The 13211-nt window shown below is 44.6% G+C and overlaps 1 protein-coding gene across 16 annotated transcripts in view; it reads left to right on the top strand.

Annotated features, from left to right (window-relative positions):
• Positions 1 to 13211, top strand: part of LOC147029380 (catenin delta-2-like) — a 474794-nt gene that overhangs the window by 202807 nt on the left and 258776 nt on the right. For all 16 annotated transcript variants that reach the window (XR_015055882.1, XM_085872400.1, XM_085872407.1 and 13 more), the window contains one exon: positions 12254 to 12461. Coding sequence is in view for 15 of the 16 variants with exons in the window: in XM_085872400.1 (XP_085728526.1) it covers positions 12254 to 12461 (208 nt within the window). In the remaining variant the exon portion in view is untranslated. The remainder of the gene's footprint in view (positions 1 to 12253; positions 12462 to 13211) is intronic.

Genomic DNA, 13211 nt, shown 5'->3' with positions numbered 1-13211 from the left:
ATAGGCAAAAATGTTGACATTGGCCAAATTTGTAAAATTGTTAATTTTCATCTGATTGACTTGAAATTTGAAGCGGAGTTGCATATTTGGTCATTGAATTTAACCACCAATTATTTTTAAGCTCTAATTTGTTTAATGGATTTTGTAAGTGCAGTATCGTGCTGTGCAGGACATCTTTTTTTGTTTGTGTGCAGGATATCTCAAAAAGCTGTGGACAGATTCGGATGAAATTTGGTGGGAAGGTTGGGTGTGTTGCATTGACAAACTGATTAGATTTTGGTGAAGATCCGGATCTGGATCCAGCTCAGGTTACAAATATTATTTAATTGATTCTTCCTCATTGAGTGACAGGAATAAAACCAATATACAGCATGATATCTGAAAAAGTTGTGGACGGATTCAGACAAAACTTGGTGGACAGATTGGGTCTGTACAAGGAAGTATTGATTCAATTTTGGTGAAAATCTGAATCCGGATCCGGATCCGAGGATTTTCTTTGTGATTCTTCACCATTCAGTGATTGAGTTAAAATGTTCTGCAGGATCAGGCATTGCATGGTGCTCGACCAAGTGCCTTTCTCGTTCTAGTTGTTGTTGTTGTTGTTGTTGTTGTTGTTGTTGTTGTTGTCATCATCGTCGTCGTGACAGATGTCTTGCTGACTGACATTCAGTAAGTAGCCATCATTCAAGTGAAGTTTGAAATAATCATGATAAAAAGAAGACTCTCTTTTACACAAAACATCAGCACCAGATTTACGGCAGGGCAGCCTTTGCGGTTTCCAAGGGGTCTTCACGATATGGAAATCTATACTCGGAAATCTATCCATTGTACTATCCACAGTATATACTCTGAATCTATCCATTGTACTATCCACAGTATATACTCTGAATCGATCCATATCTTCGGAAAATGCCCAGGGGTCTCCACAGTCCCAAACTTCCCAGGGGCCTCCACAGTCCTAAATGCCCAGGGGCCTCCGCGGTACTAAACTGCCCAGGGACCTCCACGGTACTAAACTGCCCAGGGGCCTCCATGGTACTAAACTGCCCAGGGGCCTCCACGGTACTAAACTGCCCAGGGGCCTCCACGGTACTAAACTGCCCAGGGGCCTCCACGGTACTAAACTGCCCAGTGACCTCCACGGTCCTAAACTGCCTTGGGGCCTCCACGGTCCTAAACTGCTTGGGGGCCTCCACAGTCCTAAACTGCCTGGGGGCCTCCACAGTCCTCAACTGCCCGGGGACCTCCATGGTTCTAAACTGCTTGGGGGCCTCCACGGTCCTAACCTGCCCAGGGGCCTCCACAGTCCTAAACTGCCTGGGGACCTCCACAGTCCTCAACTGCCCGGGGACCTCCACAGTCCTAAACTGCCTGGGGAGCTCCACAGTCCGAAACTGCCTGGGGGCCTCCACAGTCCTAAACTGCCCAGGGGCTTCCACAGTCCTGAACTTCCCAGGTGCTTCCACAGTCCTCAATTGCCCAGGTGCTTCCACAGTCCTCAACTGCCCAGGTGCTTCCACAGTCCTCAACTGCCCAGGTGCTTCCACAGTCCTCAACTGCCCAGGGTCTTCCACACTCTGAGACTGCCCAGGTGCTTCCACACTCCGAGACTGCCCAGGTGCTTCCACACTCCGAGACTGCCCAGGTGCTTCCACACTCCGAGACTGCCCAGGTGCTTCCACACTCCGAGACTGCCCAGGTGCTTCCACACTCCGAGACTGCCCAGGGTCTTCCACATACTTAAACATTTTGCATTTGTGCAAAACTTGAGTTTCCACATTAACATGAGGTGATCAAACGTTGGTGCGTTAATTGACAGCACTAATTGTTCGTGAAAATTATTAAATTGTAATGAATCGTGTACTTCAGTTGGCATTAATTTGCAAAGTACATACAGTTGTTGGTATTGCCATCTCCGGGGTGGGGGAGGGGGGGTTTAAACCCTACCTGGACAGATGGCAAAGCTTCTCCCTTGAAGGCTACAACCGACACTCGAAGATTAATGCGTGCGCGGTAACGGGGCGTAATGGCGGAGAGACGATCCACCCAGGCGGAGCACAGCACACGGGCGCTGCACCAAGACAGCACATGGCTGCAGTTTCTTAAAAGGAATACATTTAATGAAAATATATGAATATTTACAACGGAAAATAATTCAAAAGGTAATGAGAATAATGAAGTAAATAAATCCTACAGTCGAGGTGCCTCTCACACAGACTCGTATACAGACAAAGGGAACACAAAATGAAAAAGAAAAACCTTCCCTTTTAACTATTCCTTTACTTATCTTGGCCCAGAGCTGATCCTTGTGGAACTGGAATCAAGGCGCTCCTATCCACACGTGCGGGTGTGTGCAAATGGCGCTTCACTCGTAGTGGGACAAACACACACCAGGCAATCCGTGAGCGGCAATCCACGTCAAGGCTCAAAGCCCCAGTGTAATGGCTTCGTGTGCTCCAATCATCCACACCAGCCCGACCAAGAGCAAAAGGCCAGCGTCAGACTTCACCACACGAGCCAAATCGCCTCAACACAAAATTAATGGCCCCGTTATCGTCCTCGGTGTGCGCTCAACCTCCACCCTCACTTATCCAAACAATGTACCTCGTGACTCCACTCTGATCATGGCTCTCCACAAAATGCACAAGCCTACTGAGTCCTCTCAAAATGTCCAGTCTACTGATCACGGCTCTCCACCAAAAGCGCGCAAGCCACCCTTTTTCACGGCTCTCCCAAAATGCGCAAGCCAACTCTGAACTCCTTCTCTCCTCTGTCCTGTTTATCCTCCGCCTCCGGGGCATGGCCCGCTCGCACCCAACCCGGGAAGACGGGGCTTATTCCTGCTCGGCCAGCTTCTGGCGTCACATCGGCTCTCCCAAAATGCGCAAGCCAACTCTGAATTCCTTCTCTCCTCTGTCCTGTTTATCCTCCGCCTCCAGGACATGGCCTGCTCGCACCCAACCCAGGAAGACGGGGCCAGCTTCTGGCGTCCTGGTGTCCTTATTCCTGCTCGGCCAGCTTCTGGCGTCACAGCTATCAATCGTCCCTCGGGGGTGTGACTTCGCTTGTTGTCATCCTTTGAAGGCGGGGCTTTCTGCCCGCTAGCACGTTTGCTCATTTCAGGGACGTGTTTCCCACCTTTATTCCCTAGCTTGAAATATAAAAATATAGGGAAAAATTACAGAGGGGAATCCCATACTGGGGAACTTATTCATACTCCCTCGGTTAATTAACACCGCACCACCCCTCGTGCGGTGACACGTAACACTTAAGCTCACAGGTTCCCTACTTATTCGCATCGAGATACTTCCTACACGTCCACGGACCAAGCAACTCCAACACAATGCTTTCTTCCCTATTAAATTTTCCCATCCACCTCCACAATCAAGGACCTAAGCATTTTGTATTTGTGTAAAAATTGAGTTTCCACAATAACACGAGGTAATCAAACGTCGTCGTGTTAATTGATAGCACTTGTTGTTCGTGAAACTCATTAAACTATAATGAATCATGTACTTCGGTTGGCATTCGTTTGCAAAGTAAATTCGGTTGTTGGTCTAAAATGTGGTTTTCTTTTTAATTTTAAGGCCAAAAGTGCTTTTGTTCCGAAATGAAAATTTCGTGTTTCATTCTCTCAATTACAGTCTCTTTTGAATAAGCTTTGTTACAATTTAGTATGCTCTTCACATCACTTTCAGATTTTCCTGAATAAATCTTTCCCTTTTAAAACCACAAAGGAATTTGAGCACTCGGTTGATGGTAGTTTTGCAAATACTGGCATAAGCATTTGGAAAAAAATAACAGTTGTCAACATGTTAGCTTATCTACTAACAAAGCACTCTTCAATGTAAATAAACGGCGTCAACAATTCCATCCGTCTCAGATGTCTACTTCTTATTTCGTATGCAGCACAAGGCTGTGGGGTCGCGGAGTCGTGCTGCTGATGCAATGCACTCCTTAGGTTCGGGGAGCAATTTGCAATTTGTTCAGGATGCCGGTGTTAGCTTGCCTACTCTTCACAAAGGACATGGCGGTATATTTGATGCCCAGCCACCTCATACTGGCAGAAGGGACGCCAAGATGACTTGCATACGAGATACAAGTGGCGGCGCACACATTGATGAACCCTGCGTGTGAGACACCTGGATGTCAGTTTGTAGCTGGATAGCTGGACAGAGATTTGAACCCAGGCTCAGAGGCGAGTGCACGTACCTCTCGGCCATCCTGCTAGCCTTGTTTGTGGTGTCACATCTCTCAGAACCTTTGAACATCATTATATCTTTGCCACCTTGAACACTGCCCTTGAAATGACCTCCACTCAGATTGGAGCAGTCTGTATTTGCTAATCAGCTATTGACCTTTGAATATGATAAATCAATACAAGCCAACGACTTGCTTGTTTTATGGAAGCGAGAAAAAAGCAAAATCCCTCATGGCAAACATTTGAGCACCCGGTTGTTTCTTTCTTCCTGTTGCATATGAAGACTGTGTTCATGTAATCAATCCGTGCATCAGCAAAAATGATTTTACAAAATTAATGTTTTCATCCTGCAATGTAAGACTTTTGACCTGTATCTGCATAATGTGTCGTATTTGCTTCTTAAAAATAGGTTTTTTTGTTTGTATACATGATCAAAGCTCGTGGGAAGAGCTAGAACAGAATATAAGGGAACAAAATGGAAAGGGAGATCCACCAACAACATCGTGTGAGACTGAGATCAAGGGGGAAGGGGAGAAAGACGTGTTGGGGGAACAAAACCGCACACGAGCTGAATGAAACACAGCAGGAAGAGGAAGGGGAAGGAGGGGATGAAGTATAAAGGCAACAAATCAACAGACAACTAACAAACAAAAAGAGGTGAGGGAGATGGGGGGGAGAAATCATGTTGAGCTTGAAAAAGGAATGCTTGGGAACGAGGTCATTTAGGCTGGAAAAGATCATGGGTATAGAAGAAGGATGACCTGAGGTTGTGGTGAACAGCTGTCTTGAAGCTCCAGAGAGAAGAATGGAACTGAACAGACTGGGGAAATTGGTACCACAGGTGAGAGAATGGTCTGCAATTCGAAAGTAACAGGACTGTTCTTTGTTTTTGTTTTTTTCATGACGTCCTCTTCGAAGATTTTTAAGGTAGAAAGTAATTGCATGTATATCTTTTTATTGACATACTGTTGTTTTTGATGATTTTTATTGATTTGATATACAATTTAGCTGCTGTCCTCTTTTTATGTTTTCCATTAATTACCTCCGCAACCGAAGGTGGATGGAGCTTGTTTTCACCCACGTCTGGATATTTGTTTGTTTGTTTGTGAACAAAATATCTCGAAAAGTCATGGACAGATTCGAACAGAATTTGTTGGAGAGCTTGGGTATGTGACAAGGACGAAATGATTAGATTTTGGTGAAGATACGTAATTTTTTTTTAAGTGGTTCATCGCCATTGAGGGATTGGGCCAAAAACGACATATAGCACGATATCTCAAAAAGTTGTGGACAGATTCGCATGAAACTTGGTGGATGAGTTGCTTAGGTGACAAGATCAAGCCAATTTAATTCCAGTTCAGGTCTAAATCCAGATCCGGCCTATCGGTGGGATACACAACGCAAACAAAATCAGCCTGGTGGAGGTATGCACTGTACCAAGTGCCCTTCCAGTTTTTCATGACAACACCCGTCCCTACCTTTTGGTCTCAGGTCGCTCACACTTTTTAACTATTTTTTTTGAACCTCATATAGCCTGGCTCCCAGGCTGAGTTTTCCTTTACCCTTCTTAAACCCTGGTTTCCCCCTTTCTCACGTTTACCTCATCTCTGTTTCCACCGAGCGATGTGCTATTGCGCATATTCTCTAATCCTTGCTTTTTGTTGTATTCGCCCTCCGATGGTGTGTCCATCCTGCCTTATGGTCATGATATTTTACAATGTAATTTGTTTGCATTTCTTCTCGTGTCCAGCACTTGTCATTCCTCAGTATGCGCAGGAAACAGGACGTTCTACTGCACTTTCTTCCTGAATTGTTCTTGTGTTCAATGGGGATGGTTTTGCCTTTTTGGTTTGCAATGATCAAGTCCGTTTGTGAATTCATCTGTCCCTTGTTATCATGTCCTTTTTATCTGCATGATAATTAGTACACAATTTAATTATATTATGATGCACTATTTTTGCAGCCATTTCTTTTTTCTCTATGTTTGTTTATATTCGGTTGAATAAAAACATTACTACTACTACCAGACTATACACTCAGCTTCGCCGTGGGAAATCCTGATGATTTTGAGGGCCTGGCTTTCCTTGGCATCAAGAGTGTGAAGGTGTGAGGCAGGGGTGCCAGCCCAAAGTGGAGAGCAGTACTCCATCAAGCTTTGAATGATGGCCTTTGTAGGTTGTCAAAAGTTCAGACTGGCCAGGTTTTCCCCCGGCCAGACGATGGATGCTCAGTCGCAGGCTGGCTTTGGATGCCCAAGAAAGGTCAGGGCTGATGGTGAGCCACAAATGTTTGAGTGACTTAACCTCTTCAATTGTTTTTATTTTTATTTTTGAAAGAAAGTAGATGGGAGGGTTTGCTACACAGTCCTTTCGGAGAGGTGAGATGAGTGTGTGGAAACTGTCAGGGTTGAAAGACATATCCCAAGTGTTGGACCAGTTCCTGATTGTATCAAAGTCTGCAGAGAGGGAAGAGGCTGTCGCCTGCCTTTCTGAAGGATGATAAAATACTGGCAGATGGTGGAATCATCACCAAAGAGATAGGCAGGATTCTTCAGGGAATCAGGAAGATAATTGATAAAGATTAGGAACAAAACTAGGCCCAAGACACTACATTGGGGCACTCCAGCCTTGGTAGGGAGAGGAGATGAGAGGATCACATTTAGAGCTATATGCTGAATACAGGAGTGGAGGAAGTCAGTGAGTCATGAGAAGAAGTGGCCTTGGATACCATAGGAAGAGAGTTTGGTGAGCAGGGCAGGGTGCCAGACCGGATTGAAGGCACGCGATATGTCTCGGGCGATGGCTCTGATTTCATGTCTGGCATTGAGGATCTCCATCCATTGTTGCGAGAGCAGAAACAGCATATCCAGTGTTAAATGACCTCGTCTAAATCCAAATTGATGGTCGAAAATCAAGCCATTGGAGAAGAGGAAGGATTTAATGTCTGAAGCGATGATGAATTCCATAACCTTGCTGATGATTGGGAAAAGGCTGATTGGTCTGCAGTTGCAGGGATCTGTTTTTCACCTTTTTTGTGCGGGGCAGTAATGTTTGCTGATTTCCAAGCAGATGGCAGATGACCTTGAGCAAATGAGAGGGTGAATAGAACAGAGAGAGGGTGAGCAAGAGCAGCAGAACAGGTTTTTAGGACAAGTGGGCTGATGCCGTCTGGACCGGTTGCAGAATCTGAGTCGAGGTTTGACAGCAAGCTCTCCACCTTGTCAGGAGAAAAGGACAAAGAGTCCAGGGATAGTTGGGTGCAACTGGGTAAGGTGGGTACAGAAGGCGATGCGTTTCGGACACAAAATTTTCAAGCAAACACGGAGTATAGGCATTCAGCCTTTTCACGTGCAGTGTCAGCTGTGCAGCCATTTGAGGTAAGGGAGGGGATGGATGAGGAACATCGAGCAGAAACAGACTTAACTGCACACCACCAGGATTTGGAGGAGGGAGACAGCTTTGAAAGTTCAGACTTGAGATTAGAAAGATATTGTTTCCTGCTTTCCTAAGGGTAGACACACACTTGATCCAAGCTTTGTGGAAGGAACTGGGATTGCCTTCAGTTGGATTGCCACTAATTGAATTTCAGGACAACTGCCTCGCCACAAGCTTCAGTGAACCATGGGTGGGAGGAAGGGTAGGACAACTGAAGATGAGAGGGGATAAATCTGTGCATGAGAGAGAGAGAGAGAGAGAGAGAGAGAGAGAGAGAGAGAGAGAGAGAGAGAGAGAGAGAAGGAGAGAGAGAGAGAGAGAGAGAGAGAGAGAGAGAGAGAGAGAGAGAGAGAGAGATAGAGATAGAGATAGAGATAGAGATAGAGATAGAGATAGAGATAGAGATAGAGATAGAGATAGAGATAGAGATAGAGATAGAGATAGAGATTCTTTGAAAGAATTCCCAGGACGAGTTGATGTCGGAGAAAGTCGAAATGGGAGACCAGTTTAGAAGTTTGATGGCTGCTTGGAGACGCTACCAGTTGGCCTGAGTGAAATGCCAGACTTGATGGTACTGAGCTGGTTCTCTAATAACAGACATTGAGATGTCTACTTTGACTCAATGGTGGAATATGCCATTGAGTGATGGGGCTAAAAACAATATATAGCACGATGTCTCAAAAAGTTATGGATGGATTTGGATGAAACTTGGTGGGCAGGTTGACTGGATGAGGACGATTTGATTTGATTTTCATGAAGATGCAAATCCGGATTTGGATTCGGATACGAGAATTTAAGAAAATTTTAAAAGTGATTCCTCACCATTGAGAGATGTGCTCAAAATGATATGTCGCTGTTCGATATATACCTGCAGATGAGATGGTATAAATCCGTACAGAAGGGAAAATATGCTTGTGTGGAAGGATTCATAGGCAGTAGTAATATCAGGAGAAGTGGAAATGATCAACCATTTTTGAAATGAAAGACCAGTTGGCTTGGCTGAAATGCCAGACTCGATGGTGCTGAAGCAGCTCTCTGACAATAGCCAGAGATGTTGGTCCTCACAAGCAATTTTACTACGATTAAACTATTGAAGCAGAAGAGGAACAGCCGATATTTGCAGGGAAATTTGTCATTACCAAGTCCAGAATGGAGGACGTGCCACTGGGAGAAATATAGGTCAGAAAGTTTAACATTGGGTGAGACCTATCGAGTCACACAAGTCAGTCCTTTGCTGCAATGCCATGGCTGGTAGATTAGGTATCAACACCCAGCCAATTTCTATGGTGACAATTGAAACCACGGCATATGAGGAAGAGAGAGTGAAGAAAGGTGGTTGGAAGATGGTCCGTGTTGGCAGAGAGGGAGATGTAAATAGAGTTGCCCTTGTCAGTGGGGTTCTTGACAAAATGGAGTTCTTAACAGGCCATTGGAGAAAATGGAGTTCTTAACATTATTGCAACTCAGCCACCAGAATGGGGGTGATCTGTCAAATTGGAGAAAATACCTCGGATGTTGGAAGTCCATTGAGTTAGGGTGGGGCAGGAAGTGATGTTGGCAGGGATGGGGGAGAGGGAAGTGGGTGGGGGAGTATGAAGTGGGGGGAGGCAGGAAATGTGGAATGGGACGTGGGTGAGCTTGGAGGAGGCAGGATGCTGCAGAAGCAGAGAAGAAGCATGATGCCACGGAAGCGGAGGGGGAATGCGATTCTGGGGAAGCGGAGGTGGAGCGCGACGCCAGGGAAGCGGAGAGGGTGCGACGCCGGGGAAGCGGAGAGGGAGCGCAACGCCAGGGAAGCGGAGAGAAAGCATGGCGCTGGGGAAGCAGAGAGGGAGCGCGAGGCCGGGGAAGCGGAGAGGGGGCGCGACACCGGGGAAGCGGTGAGTGAGCACAATGCCGGGGAAGCGGAGAGGGGGCGCGACTCCGGGGAAGCGGAGGGGGGCGTGAGGCCGGGGAAGCAGAGAGGGGGCGCGATGCCGGGGAAGCGGAGAGGGAGCGTGACGCCGGGGAACCTGAGAGGGAGCGCGACGCCGGGGAAGTGGAGAGGAAGCAGACACTAGGGGAGAAGATAGGGGCTGGGAGGCAGGATGAGACGAGAGGGCCGGGACACAGGGTGAGCATAGAGGTGCGGGAGGCAGGGTGAGCAGTGAGGGGTTGGGACGCAGGGTTAGCCGAGAGGGGCTGGGGCACAAGGTGAGCATAGAGGGGCCGGGACACAGGGTGAGGAGAGAGGGGCCATGAATCAGTGCAGGGGAAGCAATTAAGACGTGAGAAGTGAAAGAAGCTAGGAGGCGGTAGGGAGTGAAGGAAGTAAAGAAGGTGTGGGATTGAAGGAAGGAAGGAGGCGATGGGGTTAAAAGGAAGCAGGGAGGGAGTATGGCACGGAGGAAGCTTGGAGGGGGATGGACATGGTGTGGATGGGCACGTAATCTGGGATGCAGAGCAGGGGTGGGGGAGCCTGGAGTGGGTTTCGGGAAACACGGGTGTGAAGAGGATGTGGGGGAGTTTGTCATCGTATCTCTGCCCTTGGAATCCTAAAATCCAATCCTTTCGGAACTGTGTGTGAGACAACGAAAACAGACATTACGACTGGAATAGCAATGATGTGTTTGCATACATTTGAATACAGAGGGAATAGATGCATGCAAATGGATGGGTACAGCAAAAATTATTTGATTGTTGGTAAACTTCTACGCTCCATGTGCTTACAACATGCTTTCAGTATTTATCTGCCATAGAAAGATAAACAAAACTCTTGGTATTTGTATCTCTCATTGTTATGAGATTGTGTTATGGACTGCTCTTTTTATACTGTTGTTGTGTATCATAGTGCTACATTGAGGATGTGACACAAGGTGGGATATCGGTTGAATGGCCTTTTGTTGCATCCGAATTTCTTGGAGGACCTTATAAATGTAATTGTACTTATTTTAATCTTCTTTACATTGTGACTCGAGCAAGGCTTTTATGAGAATCAGTTTTAATCTACAAAGTGCACTTCCTCGTTCTCTCATGCAAAGCTACAATTGATTTCCATTGCTAATAGATTGAAATGGTCTCCTTTCAAAGAGAACTGTGCTCGTGTCAAAATGATTTTTCTTCTTTCTTTCGTTTTTTTTTTTATACACTGATCTGAGGCTTCTGGTGGAGCTTGAACACAAGTCAGATGCAAGATAAAGACATGAGCAGACACCCATGTACTTTAATGTTTATACCAAGGGCATCGGTAAACAATGAAAAAATATATGTATTCGTGCCACTGGTGATCTGTTATTTTGCTAAATGAGTGTTGGCATGATTGCACATCCTTGATGAGCCTCATGACCTCCTCCTCCATTGAGGTTCCGTGTGTGATATAGATGTGGGATTTTGAACCTTGGGTTTGGTTGAGATGAGAACATTAAACAGACAAAACCAACACCTTTGTTCTTAATGGATCGTGTTACTCGATATGTGAGTAACTGTGGTTGTTGATGTAAGAGGGTAAGCAGGCAGCACAGTGCTAAGCAGCTATAGCTAAAGCAAACAGGGTTTTAGGTTGTATTCGGAGGGGGATAAACTATATATTAAACGACATACAGTGCCTATAGAAAGTCGACACCCCCTTTCAAAATTTTCACCTTTTGTTTCCTTCTCACCTGGAATTAAATTACATTAAATCAGACTCTTTTTTTTTTTAACACATCGTAACCCACAACTTCCAAGTGAAGAACAAATTGTACAAATTTCAGGAAATTAATGAAAAATACAAAACTAGAATATCTTGGTTGGAGATTATTGACTCAAAACATTTCAGCTTTTCATTTTTTTCATTAATTTCTAAAAAATTTTCACCTTTTGTTGCCTTCTCACCTGGGATTAAATTACATTAAATCAGACTTTTTTTTAACACATCGTAACCCAAAACTTTCAAGTGAAGAACAAATTGTACAAATTTCAGGAGATTAATGAAAAATACAAAACTAGAATATCTTGGTTGGAGATTATTGACTCAAAACATTTCAGCTTTTCATTTTTTTCATTAATTTCTAAAAAATTTCACCTTTTGTTGCCTTGTAGCCTGGAATTAAATTACATTAAATCAGACCTTTTTTTTTTACGCAACGTAACCCACAACTTCCAAGTGAAGAACAAATTGTACAAATTTCAAGAAATTAATACAAAATACAAAACTAGAACATCTTGGTTGGAGATCATTCACTCAAAACATTTCAGCTTTTCATTTTTTTCATTAATGTCTATAAAATTTATAAAAAACTTGTTTTCACTTTGTCATGATGGGGTATTTTGTGTAGATCGGTGACAAAAATGTTTTAAAATTATTTCCATTTTATATTCAGGCTGCAACACAACAAAATCTGACAAAAGTCAAGGGGTGTGAAGAGTTTCCGAAGGCACTGTTTTATAAATGGTGCGAGACTACATATATGAGATTAATTAGACGATGTCATTGTATTATTTATTGTCCAAATGATGTACAAATAGCATAGTTTAAGTTTTAGCTCTACTTGAGGATGGGGTGACGACAGAAGATGCTATATTTTGAGGGATTTACGAAAGCAAGATGAAAATAACAACCCTGAAATCCTCCTCTTCCTCCTTCCTTATTCATTACCAGGTACGGCGCCTGGGTGGTTTGGCAGTGCTGTCAAATCTTCTTGAACATGAGAAGCTGGAGGTTCAGCGTGGTGCTTGCGGGGCCCTCAAGAATCTCGTCTTTGGCAGTGATGACAACAAGCGTGCCTTGAGGTCTGCTGGTGGAGTCCCAGCTCTGGCCTTCTTGCTGCGCCACACACGAGACTTCGAGCTTGTAGAAAGTGCCACAGGTAATCTGTTTTGCCTCATATGTTACAGATCAATGCAGTGGTTTCTTCGGGAGATAACAATGTTCTTTTGGACTTAAAATAACAATAACAACTGTTGTATCTGCCTGATATGTGCAACACTGGTTCGTCATATAAACAATAATAACACTTGGGGGCATTGCAAAACAACTTACCCATTCTCTACACTTTGTCTCTATTACAGTCATACAGTGCTCAAATGTGTAAGTGTAATATTCATTTCCAGGATTATATGAAGGATATGCTATTATCAAGAAATCTGTAGAGTTCTGACGTAAGGATGGCCCGGACACTCCATTGGCTCGATACAACATAAATGCAGAAAATAAAAATAGACCAAGATAAAATTTATAAACCGATAAGTTCCCGACCAGTCATCTGGGGAGAATTCCCCATCCAAGAACGCTCATTAAACTTTGGGACATCATTGTTTCACAAGAAAAATGAGAGTCCTAAAAGTGCCCATTTGTCATTGTTCTTGTACACCGCTCCTGTCCAATTCCATATGCAGGTGATGCATGATGTCATCGCCAGGCACCGAAGGATGGGAGTACTTGGTTTTTACTCTGTTTGTTTTCTTGTTTGTTTGTCCAGGCGATATCTCTGCCATCCTTTGAGCAAGGAAGCTGAAATTTGGGGATGTGCTTTGGCAAAAACAGTATTTTTTTTGATTAATCAATTAATTGATTAATTACTTAATTATTCTCGATTTATTAATTACTAATTTATTTT

Source organism: Eptatretus burgeri, chromosome 3 (assembly GCF_056783735.1).
Source record: "Eptatretus burgeri isolate ZD-2024b chromosome 3, Ebu_testis_v1, whole genome shotgun sequence".
Taxonomy (NCBI): Eukaryota; Metazoa; Chordata; class Myxini; order Myxiniformes; family Myxinidae; genus Eptatretus; species Eptatretus burgeri.
This window is presented reverse-complemented; position numbering and strand designations above follow the sequence as displayed.